The 20,673-nt window shown below is 48.5% G+C and overlaps 1 protein-coding gene across 6 annotated transcripts in view; it reads left to right on the forward strand.

Moving 5' to 3' along the window:
- The window catches only part of BRD9 (bromodomain containing 9), a 243,300-nt gene that overhangs the window by 30,003 nt on the left and 192,624 nt on the right, over positions 1 to 20,673 (forward strand). For 3 of the 6 annotated variants that reach the window (XM_069730459.1, XM_069730456.1, XM_069730460.1), the window contains exons 3-5: positions 8,849 to 8,981; positions 9,058 to 9,115; positions 20,306 to 20,450. In XM_069730459.1, coding sequence (XP_069586560.1) covers positions 8,849 to 8,981; positions 9,058 to 9,115; positions 20,306 to 20,450 — 336 coding nt within the window. Of the gene's footprint in view, positions 1 to 8,848; positions 8,982 to 9,054; positions 9,116 to 20,305; positions 20,451 to 20,673 lie in introns of all 6 variants that reach the window. The other 3 variants (XM_069730455.1, XM_069730457.1, XM_069730458.1) reach the window with 1 other exon arrangement.

The following is a 20,673-nucleotide window of genomic DNA, read 5'->3' on the forward strand; positions in this document are numbered from 1 at the left end:
AGGGAATGGCTAAAAAGCCTGAATACACAAAAACATGACGAGAAAACAAGGAAAAACCACATAAAAACAAAAACAAAAAACAACAACTACCTGTGGAGGAACACCCCTAGAGATATTGGTGCTACGAGTGGGCATAGAGTGACTAGAAATGGCATCCCACCATTAAAGGACAAGTGTAAAGGGAGCCCATATAAGCCACTATTACAGCCCCTATGCTAGATATAATCACACTCGTGCAGCCAGCATCACCGTGACTTACCCATGTGGGAAGGGGGAACCTCGACAGGCAGCAGAAAGGGCCCCAACGCGCGTTTCGCGAAGTTGGCTTCCTCAGGGGACTTATTTTCTATATAAGCTGCGAAGACGTCCCAGGTAAGCCTGCTGTAGCATGGATTCGTCTTGCCCTGCAGCTGCAAAGCCCAGCGCTCCTCAAGCCCTAGTAAGTGTGGCAGAGGGGGTCCCATTTAAAGGTACATTTAAATATACCTTCTTACACTGCTTCCTCTCTCATTGCAGGGAGTCAAGCCTGGCCCTAAAAGCATTACCAAATGCAAATGTGCCTCCTGTAGTGTGAAAATGCCACTAGATTGGGAGAAAAAGTTATGCCAACCTTGTACGGATAAAATCGTTCGAGCGGAACACCCTTTATTGATTGATGAAATTCGCTCCTTGGTTAGGCAGGAGGTTCAAACCTCTTTGGCCACACTCGCCCCACATCCACCGCCACCACCATCCTCACCTGGTCCATCGCTCCCCAAAAAGAGGAAAATCCAGGAGTATTCTGAGTCAGAGTCTGAGGGGTCTTATACGTCTTCCTCTGTCAAATGGGAAGATGTGTTACCCCATAAATCTGCGGAAATTAGGAAATACCGTATATACTCAAGTATAAGCCGACCCGAGTATAAGCCGACCCCCCTAATTTTGCCACAAAAAACTGGGAAAACTTATTGACTCGCGTATAAGCCTAGGGTGGAAATGCAGCATTTACCGGTGAATTTCAAAAATAAAAATAGATCATTATTTCCCCATAGCTGTGCCATATAGTGCTCTGCACCGTTCATATTGCCCCATAGATGCTGCACAGATGCCCCATACAGTGCTCTGCACCGTTCATATTGCCCCATAGATGCTACACAGATGCCCCATATAGTGCTGTGTGCCGTTCATACTGCCCCATAGATGCTGCACAGATGCCCCATATAGTGCTGTGTGCCGTTCATACTGCCCCATAGATGCTGCACAGATGCCCCATATAGTGCTGTGTGCCGTTCATACTGCCCCATAGATGCTGCACAGATGCCCCATATAGTGCTGTGTGCCGTTCATACTGCCCCATAGATGCTGCACAGATGCACCATATAGTGCTGTGTGCCGTTCATACTGCCCCATAGATGCTGCACAGATGCCCCATATAGTGCTGTGTGCCGTTCATATTGCCCCATAGATGCTGCACAGATGCCCCATATAGTGCTGTGTGCCGTTCATATATCCCCATAGATGCTGCACATAAATCTGTGCCATGGCCGCTGCTGCTGCTGCAATAAAAAAAAAAAAAAACACATACTCCCCTCTCTTGATTGCAGCTCCCAGCGTCCGGTCCCGGCGCCTCCATCTTCCCGGCGTCTCTGCTCTGACTGATCAGGCAGAGGGCGCCGCGCACACTATATGCGTCATCGCGCCCTCTGCCTGAACAGTCAGAGCGCAGACGCCGGGAAGATGGAGACGCCGGGAAGATGGAGCGGCGCCCGGCGGCTGGAACGTGGACAGGTAAATATAAGGCTACGTTCAGATTAGCGTTTCCCGACGCTGCGTCGGGAAACGCAGCGGCGACGCACGCGTCATGCGCCCCTATGTTTAACATGGGGGACGCATGCGTTTTTCTTGTTGCGTTTTCCGACACGTGCGTCGTTTTTGACGCTAGCGTCGGACGCAAGAAAATGCAACAAGTTGCATTTTTCTTGCGTCCGATTTTCGTCAAAAAACGACGCACGACGTTTTTTCGTGCGTTGCGTCGCCGACGCAGCGGCGCACAAAGCTAATCTGAACGTAGCCTAACATACTCACCTAGTCCCAGCGATCCTCGCGCTGTCCCTGCCTTCCTCCCCGTCTTCTGTGCTGCAGCCTCTTCCTGTCAGCGGTCACCGGCACCGCTGATTAGAGAAATGAATACGCGGCTCCACCCCTATGGGAGGTGGAGCCGCCTATTCATTTCTGTAATGAGCGGTCCCACGTGACCGCTGAAGAGGGGAAGAAGCTGCAGCACAGAAGACCGTGGGACGGCAGGGACAGCGCGAGGATCGCTGGGACTAGGTAAGTATGCCTCAGCGCCCTCTCCCCCTCACCCACCGCTACCGTGACTCGAGTATAAGCCGAGAGGGGCACTTTCAGCCCAAAAATTTGGGCTGAAAATCTCGGCTTATACTCGAGTATATACGGTACCTTTTTTCCTCTGAATATATTGAGGAATTGGTGTCTGCAGTGAGGAACACCATGGGGCTAAAAGAGGAATCCGTTCCTCAGTCTATACAAGACGAACTGTTCGGTATACATACTGAAAAACAACCTGGGTTTCCCGTCCATAAAAGCATAATAGATATGATTAATAATGAATGGGTATTGCCCGAGAAACGGCTAACAACGCCTCCAGATTTTAAACATCGGTTTCCTCTTGATGAGGACTCAATAAAATGGAGCGTCCAAAAAATTGATGTCCAGGTGGCTAGAGTGGCTAAGAAGACGGCTCTGCCGTTCGAAGATTCTTCCCAATTAAAGGACCCCTTGGATAGGAAGATTGAGAGCCTTCTCAAAAAGTCCTGGGAAATGTCTACCTCGGCCCTCAGATTCAATATAGCATCCACCTGCGTGGCCCGCTCTCTCTTCCGTTGGATAGAGGAGTTAGAAAGCCACATCTCTCAGGGTACCCCGAGAGAGGAGGTACTGGACTCCTTGCCTATCTTGCACAAAGCAACAGGGTTCCTTGCAGACGCTTCACTGGAATCTATCCGTGTGGCCGCCAGATGCTTGGTCCAGACAAACTCCGCCAGAAGGGCTCTCCGGTTAAAAATGTGGAGCGGAGACGTTACTTTAAAAATAAAACTATGTTCCATTCCCTTTAAAGGTGACTACGTGTTTGGGCCCTCTTTAGATGACATCTTAGGGAAAGCCCCAGACAGAAAGAAAACCCTCCCTGAACAGAGACCTCCCAGGAAGCGTTTTTTTCGACCCTCCCAGCCCCAGCCCTCCCAGGGTAAAGTGAAAGGAAAAACCGGGAGGTGGAGTTATGCTAAGGGGAAGCCTAAAAACATCCTTATTCCCCAACAAACACAACAAGAAAAGCAATTACTCCGATCCGGTGGGGGGGGAGGCTTTCGAACTTCGTTCACAGTTGGCAGAATATCTCCAACAGCCCCTGGGTGGTGAGTGTTATCCAACAGGGTCTACTGATAGAGTTCGATGCGCCTCCTCCCAGGATCTTTAGAGTCACCTCCCCGTCATCTCGGGAGACTCAAAAATTGATGATGGCTGGAATACAGGACTTGCTAGACTCAAGAGCTATTTCCATGGTCCCGGTGAACGAGCAAGGGGAAGGACACTATTCCCGTATCTTTATGATAAAAAAAGCCTTCCGGGCAATCTCGGATTATAATAAATCTAAAAGCTCTCAACAAATACATAACCTACCGCAAGTTCAAGATGGAGTCAATAAAAACAGCCATCCCTCTAATAGCTCCTCATTCATATATGGCAACAATAGACCTCAAGGATGCCTATTTCCATATTCCAATGCATCCTCGTCACAGGAAATACCTAAGATTTGCGGTCCAATTCAACCAAAAAATCTTACATTTCCAATACAATGTTCTCCCCTTCAGGATCTCCTCGGCCCCAAGGGTGTTTTCCAGAGTCATGGCGGAAGCAGTAGCCCATATCAGGAGCCAAGACATCGCTATAGTACCGTACTTGGACGACCTGTTAATAATTGGTTCTCAATCAGAGAATTTCCAAAACCCTGAACATCTTACAGCTTTTGGGTTGGATTCCAAATCTAAAAAAGTCTCAGTTATCACCATCAAAGGTGAGGAAATTCCTCGGAGTCCTCTTGGATTCAGAAGGTCAAAGATCCTTCCTACCAGAGGAACACTGGATAAATCTAATTTCCAAGGTCTCACACTTCAGAAAACAACGTTCTCCGACTCTACGGGCTGCGATGTCTCTTCTGGGGTCAATGACGGCCTGTATACAATCAGTCCAGTGGGCTCAGAGCCACTCCAGAGTGCTGCAGGCACACATCTTAGGGAACTGGAACGGGAGTCCAAATTCCCTAGACAGAAGAGTTTACACTACAGGGAAGGTAAAGGCCTCGTTAACCTGGTGGGCGATCCAATCAAACCTGCTGAAAGGAGTAGACTGGGTGCAAGATCCGCTGATTACGGTGACAACAGACGCCAGTCAAAAAGGTTGGGGAGCAGTGGTCTCGCAAATCCCATTCCAGGGTCACTGGAATCAGAGAGAAAGCTCCAGTTCCTCCAACTCCAGAGAATTGTTGGCAGTGGAGAGGGCCCTTCTGGCAGCCAGCAGTCTCATTATAGGTCAATATGTCAGAATTTACTCGGACAATATGACGACTGTTGCGCATCTAAAACACCAGGGAAGTCCGAAGTTCAACCAATTAAGAGCAATATCAAACAGAATATTTTGCTGGGCAGAGAAACATCTCCTCTCACTTTCAGCAATACACCTCAAGGGGTCAGTGAACATTCATGCAGATCGCCTAAGTCGTCACGACTTGCATCCAGGAGAATGGAGCCTGAAGGCGGACGTTTTCAGAATGTTGACAGACAGATGGGGTCTTCCCGATTATAGACCTTCTAGCGTCCAGCCAGAATGCACAGGTCGAGAGCTACTTCTCCCTAAACCTCAAGGACAGGTCTCAGGGAGTAGACGCCTTCGCTCATACTTGGAGGTTCCATCTAGCATACGTGTTCCCTCCAATACCGTTACTTGCGAAGACCCTCCGGAAGATCCGGGATGATCAGGTCCAGGCTATCTTAGTAGCTCCAGCATGGCCGAAGAGGAGCTGGTACCACCTCATCGAAGAACTGAATTTGGACGTTCCAGTCTTTCTTCAAGCATCAGAAGATCTTCTCTGCCAGGGCCCTTTTTATCATCCGGAACCACAAAAGTTCAAACTGGCAGCCTGGCTATTGAAGCCCAGGTACTAAGAGCTAGGGGCCTTTCAGAGTCAGTAATCTCTACTCTACAGAAATCTAGAAAACCTATTACCAATGCCATATATGGCAAAATCTGGAATAGATTCTCCTTGTGGTGTCATCCTCCTAAACCTGACCCTTTTCATCCTAATATTTCACAAATATTAGATTTTTTACAAAAAGGGTTAGAGTTGGGCTTGAAGCCAAGTACCTTGAAAGTTCAGGTGTCAGCCTTGAGCTCCGTCTTCGATCAAGACCTTGCGGGTCATCGTTGGATAAAGAGGTTTATGGTCGCAGCATCAAGACATTGTCCAAGAAAACAAATTTTCGTGCCATCATGGGACTTAAACATAGTTCTAAAGGGTCTTACGGCTCCTCCATTTGAGCCATTATCATCTTGTTCCTCGCAACTTCTGTCCTGCAAGACGGCCTTCTTGGTTGCAATTTCTACTACAAGACGAGTGGGGGAAATACAAGCCCTGTCAATAAGAGAGCCTTAGCTTACCATAAGGGATGACTCCATCGTGTTCCGTCCAGATCCATGTTTCCTACCGAAGGTAGTGTCAGAATTTCATCGATCACAGGATATAGTCCTCCCATCGTTCTGTCACAATCCTTCAAATCCGGAAGAACACAGATTTCATACCTTGGATGTACGACGTATAGTGTTATACTACTTAGAACATACTAAATCGTTTAGAATTGACAAAAATCTCTTTGTTCATCTTTCTGGCAAAAACAAAGGCAAGAAGGTAGTGAAGAGTACCATTGCCAACTGGATAAAAAAAGGCCATTACTGAAGCATACCTAACTCAGAATATTGCTATTCCTGCGGGCCTAAAAGCTCATTCCACCAGATCAACCTCCGTCTCTTGGGCTGAAAGGGCTGGCGCTTCAACAGAGCAGATTTGCAGGGCAGCAACATGGTCTTCCTTGCACACTTTTACCAAACATTATAGATTGGACTTCTGGTCCAACCGGGATCTTGCCTTTGGCCGAAAGGTTCTTCAGGCTGTGGTCCCTCCCTAAATACAGAATTGGTTGGCATTCCTCCTGGTGGCTGTCGTGGAAGACTACTTGAGAAAATAGAATTATTCTTGCCGTTAATTCGGTTTCTATGAGCCTTCCACGACAGCATTAATTCCCTCCCGATGTTCTTGGATATTTTTCTGAGAAACTAAAGGTAACCGGTGCTATGGGTTCAGTTGTAAGTCACTGGTTAATGGGAGGTGGGAGGGGTTTTTAACCTCTTGTGCTTCCTGTCCCCCATTAGGGTCTGGAGACAACCTCCTGGTGGCTGTCGTGGAAGGCTCCTAGAAACCCAATTAACGGTAAGAATAATTCTATTTTCTGTAATTGCACCGACCCGAAGAATAAAGTCGCCTAATCACTTATACCGCATGAGGAACGGCGTAATAAATAAATAAATAAAACAAATTCTTCACTCACACTTTTTTTTTTTTCCTCCATTCTGCCTCACCAAATATCGCAGCAAGGCTCGGCACACATTTATCCTGTGCTCTGCACTGAGCCCTTACACCTGTTTTCCTTAAAATCTCTGAAATACGTGATTCACACAGAACCTCTGGCTGAAGATTCCCTATAATGAAGCAGATGGAGTCACTGTGGATGCCATATGACCCATGATCCAGCGCTGTCCGTCTTTTTAGGATTACACAGTTTTATGCACTTCTGTAAAGGACACTGCTGAATAAACTCCGTCTGGCCTCTAGAGTAAATCTGCTGTCTCATTATAGTGAGTTGATCCCTCTGGGGTTTCATCTGTCACGTCACTCAGATTTAGATGGAAACACCAAAGTAAGTGGTCAGCATAGAGCGCCACATAAATGAGATCCCAAACTTTATATAAATTGTTGCCAATAAAAGCTTCAACTCAATCCACAAAAAAGCAAGTCCCCACTCAGGTCTGTCATCTGTTAACGGAAAAATAAGGGGCTTATGTTACTGGTAGCACAAAGTCTACCCGAAAGAAATTCAGCAAAATTCTGCGTTCCCAGATCTAAATGTCCCCCCCCCGCTTCTGAGCACCAGTGTGCCTAAATAACATTTACCATCCACATGTTTGGCATTTCTGTAGTGATGAGACGCCTAATTTGCAGGTGCATGTCTCCAGAAGCATGAGCTGGACATGATGGACTGGTCACTACGGCAATTTTTACTCCGCCACATCCACTACTGCCTGTTTCTGGAAAACACCCATAGAGTCAAAATTTTCAAAGGATTATAATTTTCATAATAGTGTCACTTGAGGGGAGTTTCCACTGTTTAGGCACATCAGAGGCTCTCCAAATGCAACATGTCATTCGCTATTTATTCCAGTAAATTTTACATTCAAAAAGTCAAATGCTCTCCTTCCCTTCCAAGCCCTGCTGTGCTCCCATTCAGTAGTATTTCCCCACATATAGTATATCTGTGTACTCAGGAGAAATTGCACAACAAATTGTATGGAGCAATTTCCCTTGTTACCCATATGGAAAATGCAAAATTTGGAGTTAAAAAAAGATTTACCCGTATTTTCTGGCGTATTAGACAACCCACAACTTTTCCAGTTAAAATACAGAATATGGGATATACTCGTCTTATAAGGCTACCCCTTTTCCGGTGTTTGCTGCGCTGTTATGTGCATGGCAGCGCGGCAAACACCGCTTGTGCTCGACGGGGATATCATCCCCGTTGGTCAGAGAGCCACGGTTTCCACGCTGTCAAAAGACAGCGTGAACCCGCAGCTGTGATCGGAGGTATAAACTTTACCTCCGGTCACTGGTGTCAGCTGATGGGACAACCATCATCGGGAGCGGCGAATGGGAGTTTTCATCTGCCTCTCTTGCACTGTAAATATGTAGTTAAAGGAAAAAACCCCTATTTTTAATAACCAGCCAGACAAAACTCAAAGCTGGGTGCTGCAACCCTCAGCTGTGAGCTTCAGCAAGGCTGGTTATCAAGAATAGAGGGGTCCCCACACTGTTTTTTTTTTTTTTATTTTCTTTGAATTATTCCAATTAAAAAAAAAAAAAAAATGGCGTGGTTTTCCCCCATTTTTGACAACCAACCTTGCTAAAGCTGACAGCTGGGGGCTGGTATTCTCGGGCTGGCATGCCGTCATGGATATTGACCCCCCTCCCCCCCAATCCTATAAATAGCTGCCCGCAGCCGTCCAGAAAAGGCACATCTTTTAGATGCGCCAATTCTGGTGCTTTGCCTGGCTCTTCCCTCTTGCCTTTTAGCGGTGGCAAGTGGGGTTCATATTTGGGGGGTTGATGTCACCTTTGCATTGTCCGGTGACATCAAGCCTTTTTTTTTTCTTCTTATTTACAGCACAAGAGTGGTTGATGAATACTCCCATCCGCCAATCTTGCTCTCACTGTAATTAGTGGTAGCAGGTGTCTGATGGTGGGAGCAGTAGTCCCATCAGCTGACACCAGTGACCGGAGGTAAACTTTATACCTCCGATCACAGTTGAGTGCTCACGCTGTCTTCTGACAGCGTGGGAACCGCGGCCGATCAGAAGCTGTGTTTGCCGTGCTCATACTGTGAGAACCAGACTCCTGCTTTAGGCGTTACACTGTTCAAAATAATGTTTATTTGTAAATGTCCTTTGTGCCTTTTTTTGTTTTTAGGAAGAAAAAAAGAGAAAACGAGAAAAAGAACAATGTGATTCAGATGAGGAAACCGAGTATTTTGAACAGGAGAAAAAACTAGAAGTTGAAACTCCTACAGACCGTCCAGTTAGAGCATGTAGAACACATCCAGGTGGGACCTGATATTACTGAGGTTTTTGCACTGACTGGACTAATGGTATTAATGATATTCTTCTGTTTTGCAGCAGAAAATGAGAGCACCCCAATTCAACAGCTTCTGGAATATTTCCTCCGACAGCTCCAGCGGTAAGCTGATTTGAAGGTTTGGTGAGAGACTGATCAAAGCCAATGGTTTCTTTCTTGTTGTATAACACTTAGTTTCTTTATCGCCTCTCATTGGGGGACACAGGAACCATGGGTGTATGCTGCTGCCACTAGGAGGCTGACACTATGCAAATAAAAAAAAAGTTACACTCAGTGTACACCCCACTGACTGGCATTATACTCTTCAGTTTAGCTTAATGTCAGTAGGAGGTGAACACGGGTCTTTCTTTAGACCCTTATCTACCTCAATGTGCGTCGTTTTCTTTCAGGTTTCCCGGAGGGATACAGGGTGAACAGTCACACCTATAGTCCCACAATACAGACTATGAGTACGGCGTGTACTGCCACCTTGTATCCTCATAGATCCTTCTCCAGGACCAAGAGCCTAGCACACAAGCGTGCTTAGAAGTCCGGTCCTTGCTCAGTCCCCCATCCACTCGCCCACCAGAGCCTGTCGGTTGCCGATACGAGGACGTCCATCAGCTCCCTGGACGTCTCATTCCCTTTTCAGGTTAGTATCGGCGTGGGAGGTTTGAGGTAAGTATTTCCCCATCCCATCCCAGATATTTCAAGGGGGGGGGGGGTCTTACTAGGGGCTCCCAGATACCTGGTCGTAGCTTGCGCCCAGATTGCAGCAGCACGACCCGGGTTTACAGATATATTGCGCAGCAGGCAGGCGCATTTCTTCTGGTTGCGGCCCTTCTGCCTTCTATCGGACGCGGGGCCCTTACAGGCTGCCGCGCCGTTTCCTATCCGGCGCCGCGGTTCTATCTTCTCCACCGTCCGGCGCTGTGATACAGCCCTAACAGCCTGCCGTGCACTTCTCCCCGCGGCGCACTGCCCGGCGCCGCGGTTTCATGGGGCACTTCCACACTTTTTCTCCGGAGATCTTCTCCAGCGCAACAGCCCTGACAGGCTCTGGCGCCGCAGGGGTTTTTCACTGCGGCGCTCACGCATCGTGCCCCGCACTTTCGCCACCGCAGAGCGCTCTTTTCTGTGGGCACAGCACACCATCTGCGCAGATTGCAGCACCACAGGGCAGGAGCTCCACTTTTTTTCCGGAGATCCACCGCAAGCGGGACATCTTCCTCTAGGCCTGCAGCAACCGGGTATCCGTTTCTCGTTTTCCGTGAGTAGCTCTGCACTGCAGACTGACACACCCCCCTCTGCCCCACTGTCCCCTAACCCGCTGACATTTTCTTCAGGGACCTCTCCAAAATGTCTAACTCTAAAGGGGGCCGCTCTCGTCCTCCTACTTCTTCCTCTTCTGCCTTAGTCAAGTACTTTGCATGTTTGTCCTGTAACAGCAAACTTCCCTCAGGTCAGTCCTCTCCGCTCTGTCAGGCCTGCAGCAACCCGATTGTTCCCACCGCCCAGGATCCTCCGGCCGGTCCGCCCGAGAGTGATACCCCCATCCCAGGATGGGCTTCCTCTCTGTCACAATCGGTGGCCGATCTAACACGGGTGTCTCAAACTCTGGTGTGTGTGCTGGATCGATTACCTCTGCAGACCCCCGCAGTGGCCAGCGGGTCGCAGGAGCCTCCTCCCAAGCCCTCCTTGATAAGCCGCAAAAGGTCCAGACAGGAACGTCGGTCTGAGTCCTCTTCTCGCTCCATCTCGCCTAACGGTCCTCCTCTGCGGTCGGCGTCCTCCCGATCCTCCTCCCCTGAGTCAGACGAGGCGTTCTCTGATGCGCCCTCGGAGGATATTTCGGAGCTGGATTCTAACCAAATCGCCACCATGAGGGATATGGTCCAGAATCTCATTGGAGCTATAAACCAAACCTGGGTGTATTATATCCTTTTTCTCCAGAACTTACCGCCAATTAGACGGTCTCTACCTCAGTGGATCCCCCTGTTTCCAGGCTGTCCACCAACACTGTGCTTCCACTATCCAGCGGAGCATCTCTGAAGGATTGTAACCATAAGAGTTATAGAATCCTTTGCAAAGTCAGCCTTTGAAGCGTCTGCAGCTGCTCTATGCCCAGCTTTTGCTTCCACTTTGGTTTCGAAATCCATTTTCAAATGGGCCAAAGAACTCCGTCGAGATATCCTGGACGGGGCGCCTCCCGTGCAACTGGCGAGATTTCCCACGCTGGTGAATACCTGGTCTCCGCCTCTCTGGATGCCGCATCTTGTGCGACTCAGGCGTCCAGAAATGCTGTTGCCATCCGCCTGACCGTTTGGCTCAAGGCCTGGCAGGCGGACTTATCTTCCAAAAAGTCCCTTACCAGTCTGCCCTTTCAAGGCTCACGTCTCTTTGGTTCCAAGCTGGACCAAATCATTACCAAATCATTAAGGATGCCACCAGGGGTACAAGTTCTCTTCTCCCCCAGGCTAAGCTTCGTCTCCCTCCTACTAGACGGCAATTTCGGTCCTTTCGGCCTTTTCGTCGCTTTGCGGCACGAATCTCCTTTTCTCAGCAGCACCAGAGGCCACAGGCACGTCACTAGAAGACGGTATCCTTTAGGCCCACTCCGTCCTGGCGTCCTCGCTACTCCCAGGGTAGATCCTCCAGGCCCAGGACTGGAAGATCCACCTCGGCATGACTCTCGGCTAGACCCCAGCCCACCTCCCAGGTTGGGCGTCCGTCTTCTCTTCTTCAGGGACGTCTGGATCTCCTCAGTAGAGGACGCATGGGTCAGGAAAGTTGTATCCTGGGGATACAAGATAGAGTTCGTTTCACGACCCCGGGATCGTTTCTTCGAATCCTGACCTCCAAGAGATCCCGCTCTAGTTCCGGGTTTCTTCAAAGCCATTGCTTCTCTTCTCAAAGCCGGGGTAATCGTTCCCGTCCCAGAAAAAGAACGGTTCACAGGTTTCTATTCAAACCTTTTGTGGTACCGAAAAAAGACGGCAAGGTTCGTCCCATTCTGGACCTCAAATTGCTGAACAAGAGTTTGTCTGAAGCACTTCAGGATGGAATTCCTTCGTTCAGTAATTGCTTCCATGGAGGCTCAGGAATTTCTGTGTTCCATAGATATTCAGGACGCCTACCTCTATGTCCCGATATTCCCTGGACATCACAGATTCCTGCGCTTTGCGGTGCTCCAGGAACATTTTCAGTTCGTCGCCCTGCCGTTCGGTCTTGCAACCACCCCAAGAGTTTTCGCGAAGATCATGGCGGCGCTGATGGCCATCTTGAGGGTCAGAGGCCTGGTTCTGTTTCCAAACCTCGACATGCTCATCAAGGCTCCGTCCTTTTCTCAGGCTCACGAAAGTCTGTCCATCGTTCTCGACACCCTAGCCCGTTTCGGGTGACTGGTCAACCGGAAGAAGTCCTGCCTTATTCCCTCTCAGCGCATCATCTTTCTGGGCATGCTTTTCGACACTCGTCAGACCAAGGTCTTCCTTTCCAAAGACAAGAGATCCACCCTATGTCGGGACATACGCTTGCTCCAGGGTCCTCGGCCGGCCTCCCTCCCTCCGCTCGGCCTCCCTCCCTCCGCTCGGCCTCCCTCCCTCCGCTCGGCCTCCCTCCCTCCGATCGGCCATGAAGGTTCTGGGAAGGATGGTAGCAACATTAGAGGCGATGCCCTTCACCCAATTTCATTCGCGACCCCTTCAGCAAGCCATTCTGTCTCAGTGGGACAGGTCTGTCTTCTCCCTGGATCGTCCGATCCGACTCTCTTCTCGGGTCAAACGGTTTCTCAACTGGTGGCTGACGTCGCCTCTCATCTCACAGGGCAGGTCCTTCCTTCCAGTTCACTGGCAAGTGGTGACGACGGATGCCAGCCTGCTCCGCTGGGGTGCGGTTTTTCGTCACCTGACGGTTCAGGGCCGTTGGTCGGCGCAGGAGTCAACTCTGCCGATCAATGTCCTCGAGATTCGGGCCATCTTTCTGTCCCTCCGCCACTGGGAAAGGATTCTCAGGGGCCTACCAATCCGAATCCAGACGGACAACGCCACAGCTGTGGCATATGTCAACCATCAGGGGACTCGGAGCTCCTTGGCCCTGGCCGTGGTATCCAAGATCCTCCTTTGGGCAGAGGCAACGGTTTCGGTGATATCCGCGGTGCATATCCCCGGTGTGGACAATTGGGCCGCCAACTTCCTCAGCCACGAGGGCCTCGTGGCAGGGGAATGGTCCTTGCATCAGGAGGTCTTCCATCAGATTTGTCTTCGATGGGAGACTCCAGACGTGGACCTCACGTCATCCCGAATGAACAGGAAGGTCCCGCCGTTCGTCTCCAGGTCTCGCGACCCTCTTGCAGTGGGCGTCGACGCTCGCCATTCCTAGGTCACAGTTCGTACTACCCTACCTGTTCCCACCCCTTCCATTACTTCCCAAACTGTTGAAAAAGATCAAAGTGGAAGGGGTGCCGGTCATTCTGATCGCCCCGGATTGGCCCAGGAGAGCTTGGTTCGCGGAGCTCGTCAACCTTCTCGCGGACGCTCCCTGGTGCCTTCCAGACAGGCCCGATCTGCTGTCTCTGGGTCCGATCTGCCACCCGAATTCTCGGACGCTCAGTTTAACGGCGTGGCTGTTGAGACCGCAGTTCTTAGTGTCCGGCCTTTCGGACCGGGTGATTCTCACCATGATCCAGGCTCGGAAGCCTTCGTCTTCCAGGATCTACTATCGTACCTGGAAGGCTTACTTCCGTTGGTGCGAGTCCAACTGCGTTTCACCTATGTCCTTTTCCCTGCCTTCCATTTTGGCCTTCCTTCAGACAGGACTGGATTCGGGCCTTGCTCTGAGTTCCTTCAAGGGCCAGGTTTCTGCGCTTTCCATCCTTTTTTAGAAGACTTTAGCTTCTCGGCCACAGGTTAAGACCTTCCTTCAAGGCGCAGCCCATGCTGTCCCTCCGTGTAGGGTCCCTGTGGATTCATGGGATTTGAATCTTGTGCTGGACGTTCTGAGTGGTTCCCCCTTTGAGCCTCTCAGGGAGATTCCCCTGTCAGTTCTATCTTGGAAGGTGGCCTTTCTTGTGGCTATCACTTCTATCCGCCGCGTTTCCGAGTTGGCAGCCCTGTCTTGCCGTCCTCCTTTCTTGGTCATTCACCAGGACAAGGTGGTCCTCAGGTCTCCGCCTTCTTACCTTCCTAAGGTGGTTTCCACCTTCCACCTCAACGAGGACATCGTTCTACCTTCCTTTTGTCCAGCTCCGACTCATCCTCTGGAGCGATCGCTGAACAAGCTGGACCTCGTCAGGGCAGTGAGGATCTAGCTGGATAGAACGTTCTCTTCTCGTCATTCCTGATGGCACGCGCAGAGGCCAACCGGCTTCTAAGGCGACTATTGCTCGCTGGATCAGAATGGCAATTCTGGAGGCTTACCGGGTCAAGAACAGAGTGCCCCCTCCTGGGATCAAGGCTCACTCTACCCGGGCAGTCGGCGCCTCCTGGGCGGTGCGCCACAGGGCTTCCGCCCTACAGCTTTGCAAAGCGGCAACTTGGTCTTTCATCCACACGTTCGCCAAATTTTACAAGGCCCATACCTACGCTTCAGCGGACGCCAGCCTAGGCAGAAGGATCTTGCAGGTGGCAGTGGTGAGTCCTCTGACCTGATGGAAGTCTGTTTTTCCCGCCCTAGGGACTGCTTTGGGACGTCCCATGGTCCCGGTGTCCCCCAATGAGAGGCAATAAAGAAAACAGGATTTTTGGATGCTTACCGTAAAATCTGTTTCTTGGAGCCTCCATTGGGGGAGGTTTCTCAGTTTCTGTTGTTTTATGTTCTATGACTGTTCTCACGTTTACAGTTCTCAAGTTTGTGGTTATGGTTTTCAACCTTATTTGTCTCCTACTGCTTTCTCACCAACTGAAGAGTATAATGCCAGTTGGTGGGGTGTACACTGCAGAGGAGGAGCTAACTTTTTTATTTGCATAGTGTCAGCCTCCCAGTGGCAGCAGCGTACACCCATGGTTCCGGTGTCCCCCCAATGGAGGCTCCAAGAAAGATTTTACGGTAAACAACCAAAAACCCTGTTTTTTTCTATTTTTCTGGCACAATGTTATTAGTGCTATCTTAATGTTATTCCGTGAAAGGTTCTAGCTTTTCACAACAACTCTAGATAAACTTCTTGAGGGTTGAAAATGTTGTCACTTTTGGGAGGTTTTTGCTATGTTGCACCTCAAGGATTCTCAAATGCAACATGGCGTCCGCAATCTATTACAGCCAAATTTGCGCTCCAAAAATCCAGTCTCACTCTTTTGATTCAAGCTCTGCTGTATGCCAAATAGTATATTTCCAATTACATATGGGGTATTGCCATGTTTAGTGGAAACTGCGTCATGTGTTGCAGAGTTAATTTTCTTTTATGTGAAACTGAAAAATTTCGGGTTAAAATTACATTTTAGTGGAAAAAGGGCATTTTCATTGCACAAATTTATGTGAAGCATCAAAGGAACTTCATATATCCAGGTATTTGTCAGTATTTTTTTCACCGTGTTTTTAAGCCAAAACCAGAAGTGGATCAATCAGAAAAGTATAATAGAAACCCGTCACCACTTCTGCATTTTTCACCCACTCCTGATTTTGGCTTTCAAATACTGATGTAAAATACTCACCAAATACTCAACGTATGCACATGGCCTAACTAATATGGTGAAGTATTAAAAATAAATAAATAAATATAAATCTATATATATTAATGTATGGAGAAAGCTATGACTTGCCAACTTTGGACACATCATACCAAGAGAGCTAACTGGAGAAGGACATCGTGGTCAGAAGAATAGAAGGAACAAGGCGAAGAAGAATACCAGCAACCCAATGGCTTGATGCTATCAAGATAATGGTGAAGAAGACTCTGGTGGACCTACGTATCTAGGCTTACACAAGATCTATCTTCCTATAAGAGAGTTGATCCATCAAGTTGCCATAGCTTGAGACTGAGCAGAAGACCACTAAAATTAATATGTCTGTCCACGTCCCTTCAAAACTAATTGGGTCCAAAAAAACAGTAATTAGACCTATTAGTAATTGTATTTCCAGGAGTCCACCCTGACAGCTCCATGGAGGTCATCCTTCTTAAGGTACCTTCACACTGAGCGACGCTGCAGCGATACCGACAACGATGTCGATCGCTGCAGCGTCGCTGGAGAGCTGTCACACAGACAGCTCTCCAGCGACCAACGATCCCGACGTCCCCGGTAACCAGGGTAAACATCGGGTTACTAAGCGCAGGGCCGCGCTTAGTAACCCGATGTTTACCATTGTTACCAGCGTAAACGTTAAAAAAACAAACACTACATACTTACCTTCAGCTGTCTGTCCTCCGGCGCTCTGCTTTCCTCTGCACTGTCAGCGCCGGTCAGCCGGAAAGCAGAGCGGTGACAGACAGCTGAAGGTAAGTATGTAGTGTTTGTTTTTTTAAACGTTTACGCTGGTAACCATGGTAAACATCCTGCGCCCTGCGCTTAGTAACCCGATGTTTATCCTGGTTACCAGTGAAGACATCGGTGGATCGGCGTCACACACGCCAATCCAGCGATGTCAGCGGGAGATCCAGCGACGAAATAAAGTTCCTTAACGATATCGTTGCTACATCACAAAAAGCAACGATATCGTTAACGATATCGTTATGTGTGAAGGTACCTTTATTCTTACTGGGACAGGAAACAACAAGAGGTTAAAAGGACCCTCCCATCTCCACTGCTCAGTGTCTTTTCAAAGTACCACATCTGGATGGATGCAACATAAATTTATTATCCTTTATACAAACGTTACATCACATTAGTATAGAATTTATCATAAGGTAGGGAACTAGCAGTGTTGTCAGGATGGATTCCTCGAAATACAATTACCAGTAGGTCTAATTACTGTTTTCCACTTCACCAATCCTGACAGCACCATTGAGAATACCAGAGTATGATGATCTAGGGTGGGACCACTGCATGAAGAACCTTTCTATCAAAGGCCAGTTGCCCTGAGACTACGTCTAGCTTATAATGCCTCGACAAAGTATTCAGACTTGACCATGTTGCGCCCTACAGATCTGATCCACTGAAGCCCCCCTTTCTGCCCATGAAGTAGCTATGGCCTTAGTTGAATGGCCCTAAGAGTCTCCGGGGGAGATCTTCCTTCAGTCTCGTAGGCTAGACCAATTGTTGGTTTGTCCCCTTTCTTACCCCTATTTGGACCCCCATATTGCACAAACAAGTTTGTGTCCTGCCTGCAGTCCTTAGTTGCCTCTAGGTATTGGAGAACAGTCTCCCTAACATCTACGCAATGAAAGGATTGCTCCTTCGGGTTCCTAGGTTGCTGGCAGAAGGAGGGAAGAACCTCTTCCTGGTTCATGTTTGGGGATGATACCACCTTGGGGAGGAACGCTGGGCCGAGCCTCAAGACCAATCGGTCCTCAAATACGGGTCTTGGATAGATAGGGCCTGTAACTCCGCTATTCTTTTGGCCGATGTGATTGCTACCAGGAAAGCAGTTTTAAATGAGAGCCTACTAATGTCCCATATCATTTGCTGGTTCATATGGATGTTTACATTGCGTTTAGCACAAGGTTTAGATCCCAAGATGGGACTGACTTCCTCACAGAGGGCTTCAGCTTCTGTATAGCTCTAGAGAACATAGCTATCCAGGGGTGGGTAGATAGGGCAGAGTCGAAAAATATGCTAAGGGCCAAAATCTGGACCCTTAGAGTACTTGGTCTAACACCCTTATTGAAACCTGTCTACAGGAAATCACGAATGTTGGGGATGACCGTCAAGCTGTATCTACTGACAATTCCCTGCAATAAATGCCGATGCCGAAGCGCTTCCAGATCTTGTATATATCAGAAGTCACAGGTTTTCTGCCTGCTTAAATGGTAGATTTGTCGGACAATCCTCTTGACTTCAGGACCTGCCTCTCAGGTTCCATGCTGAAAGTTTGAAGACTGTCCGGGATGTGGTGGAGAACTGGGCCCTGGTAGAGCAGGTCTCTTCTCTTTGGAAGGAGGATAGGGTGTTTTTCCGCCAACTGTCTCAGCAGAGGGAACCAACTCCTCTTCGGCTAGAAGGGCACTACCAAGATGATCTTCGCTGTTTCTTCCTGTACTTTCCTCAGGACCCTTGGAACCAGAGGAGGGGGGGCGCGCATGGGACAGCCCCTCTCCCCATGGTTGGGATAGTGTGTCGACTCCTTCTGAACCGTCTAGGGCAGGGGCCGGCAATTTAATTTTCCCAAGGGGCCACATGAGGAACTGGGACAGTTGTGGAGGGCCAAACAATCAGCTGAACTTAATTCAGCTCAATATTTTATTGTTTTTGAAAATACGGTTTTAATTAGATGTAAATACAGGTAAGAACACAGGTTACAATAAGCTTTATAGTGAAATCTACTAGAAGCTAGTCATCATATGTTACCCCTGCAGCAAAGAAAGCACATTTTCACACTTTAATTTTTAACATAACATACTTTTAACTAGTGACGCAATGATTGCATATTGGATACTTGCGGTCATATGTCCGCCTGGCGCCAGAAAATCCTCATAGCGCATAGTGCACGTGCTGTGAGGATTCACAAGTCTGCAGTCACTTGGAGTGTCTGCGTACTTGTAGCTAAAAGGACAGACAACTCCTCCTTTCATGAGGTTTTCCAGTTATACGTTTCTTCGGGCAGCACGGTGGCGCAGTGGATAGCACTGCAGCCTTGCAGCGCTGGAGTCCTGGATTCGAATCCCACCGAGGACAACATCTGCAAAGAGTTTGTATGTTCTCTCCGTGTTTGCATGGGTTTCCTCCGGGGTCTCAGGTTTCCTCCCACATTCCAAAGATGTACTGATAGGGGGTTTTATATTGTGAGCTCCATTGGGGACAGCGATGATAATGTCTGTAAAGCGCTGCGGAATATGTTAGCGCTATATAAAAATAAAGATTATTATTATTATTCTTTAGCTAGGTGAAGAAAATGGGGCATCGGACTGAGCTGCTCGCCTGTCAGGAAAATGTACCAGAGAAGTCCAAGTAGATGTAATGGAGAATAGACTTTATTTCTTCGTGTTTTTTCATGATCACACCACTTCCTCAGGACAGTCTATACACAATCAGGGTCTGTTATTTATAGCAAAAGATGGATCGTGGTGACTGCTCCTTTAAACAAATGACACCCAGTGGGCGGGCAATCAGGCTTAAACAAGTACAATATTTTTCACTTTATGAGACGCACCTGATTAATGCCAGTGTCCGTCTTACAAATCATATGTCCCTCATCCTGGTATCTATATAACCCCTATCCTTGTGCTGCCACATGCCCCAAAACCCCTGGTCACTATATGCCCCCCTGTGCTGCTGGCAGGCACATGCCCCCCCCCCCCCCGGTCACTATATGCCGACGCCCCCTCCCCCCAGTCACTATATGCCCCCCCCTGCGCTGCTGGCAGGCGCATGCCCGAAGGTCACTATATGCCCCCCTGCGCTGCTGGCAGGCGCATGCCCGAAGGCCGAAGGTCACTATATGCCCCCCCTTGCGCTGCTGGTAGGCGCATGCCCGAAGGTCACTATATGCCCCCCCTGCGCTGCTGGTAGGCGCATACCCGAAGGTCACTATATGCCCCCCCTTCGCTGCTGGCAGGCGCATGCCCGAAGGTCACTATATGCCCCCCCCCCCCCACTACCCTGCGCTGCTGGCAGGCGCATGCCCGTGGGTCTTAATATTTTCCCCCCCTGCTCTTTGTGCTGCTCTAATTCTTATATATTAGTAAAACACTCATGCAAAACAATCATAAAGCATAATGGAGTATATCGCTTAAAACCATTGCTCATACATTTAAAAATCGAAATACAGAGAAACGTAATTAAAAAGTAGTTGAATACATGAATACATTTTGCAAGCTGGGGGAGTACTTGAACCTATGGTGTTAACCCATTCATTCTTTGTCAGGACCCTGCTACTGATGTTTTAAACCATTAAGGCCTCTTTCACATTTCCGTCTTTTCAGATCCATTGCAATGCGTTGTTTTGGGAAAAAAACGGATCCTGCAAATGTGCCCGCAGGATCCGTTTTTTTTCCCCATAGACTTGTATTAGCGACGGATGGACACACGTCGCATCCGTTGTGCGACGGATCCGTCGTGTTTTGGCGGACCGTCGTCTGGAAAAAAAACTTTCAATGTAACGTTTTTTGTCTGCGTTGGGAAAACGTGTCGCAACGGATCCTGAGGCATTGACATTTGTTTCTCTGTGAGAACATTACTCTTCTGTTAACTTTTTTTTTTTTTTTTTTTTTCCCCTAACTTTTAGGAAGGATCCTCATGGTTTCTTTGCTTTCCCAGTTACGGATCAGATTGCCCCTGGTTATTTCATGATCATTAAGCATCCAATGGACTTTAGCACCATGAAAGAAAAAATAGCTGCAAATGAGTACAAATCCATCACAGAATTTAAGGTATGTGTCACTGGTCATATGTATTGTATCTACAGAATTTATGGTGCTCATATATAAGTGGACATAAGGTCTTTGTTTTAGAGGGACATTTTTTAAACTTTTAGGTTAGCGTCTGTAGTGAAGGCACTTTAGCCTTCCTCAAATAGGCAGCATATCTAAAGCTGTGAAATCTCAGTAGTGATTCACTTATTGTGGTGCTTATGTGTAAAACATATTCCTTAAT

The sequence above is a fragment of the Ranitomeya imitator genome, chromosome 6 (assembly GCF_032444005.1).
Source record: "Ranitomeya imitator isolate aRanImi1 chromosome 6, aRanImi1.pri, whole genome shotgun sequence".
Taxonomy (NCBI): domain Eukaryota; kingdom Metazoa; phylum Chordata; class Amphibia; order Anura; family Dendrobatidae; genus Ranitomeya; species Ranitomeya imitator.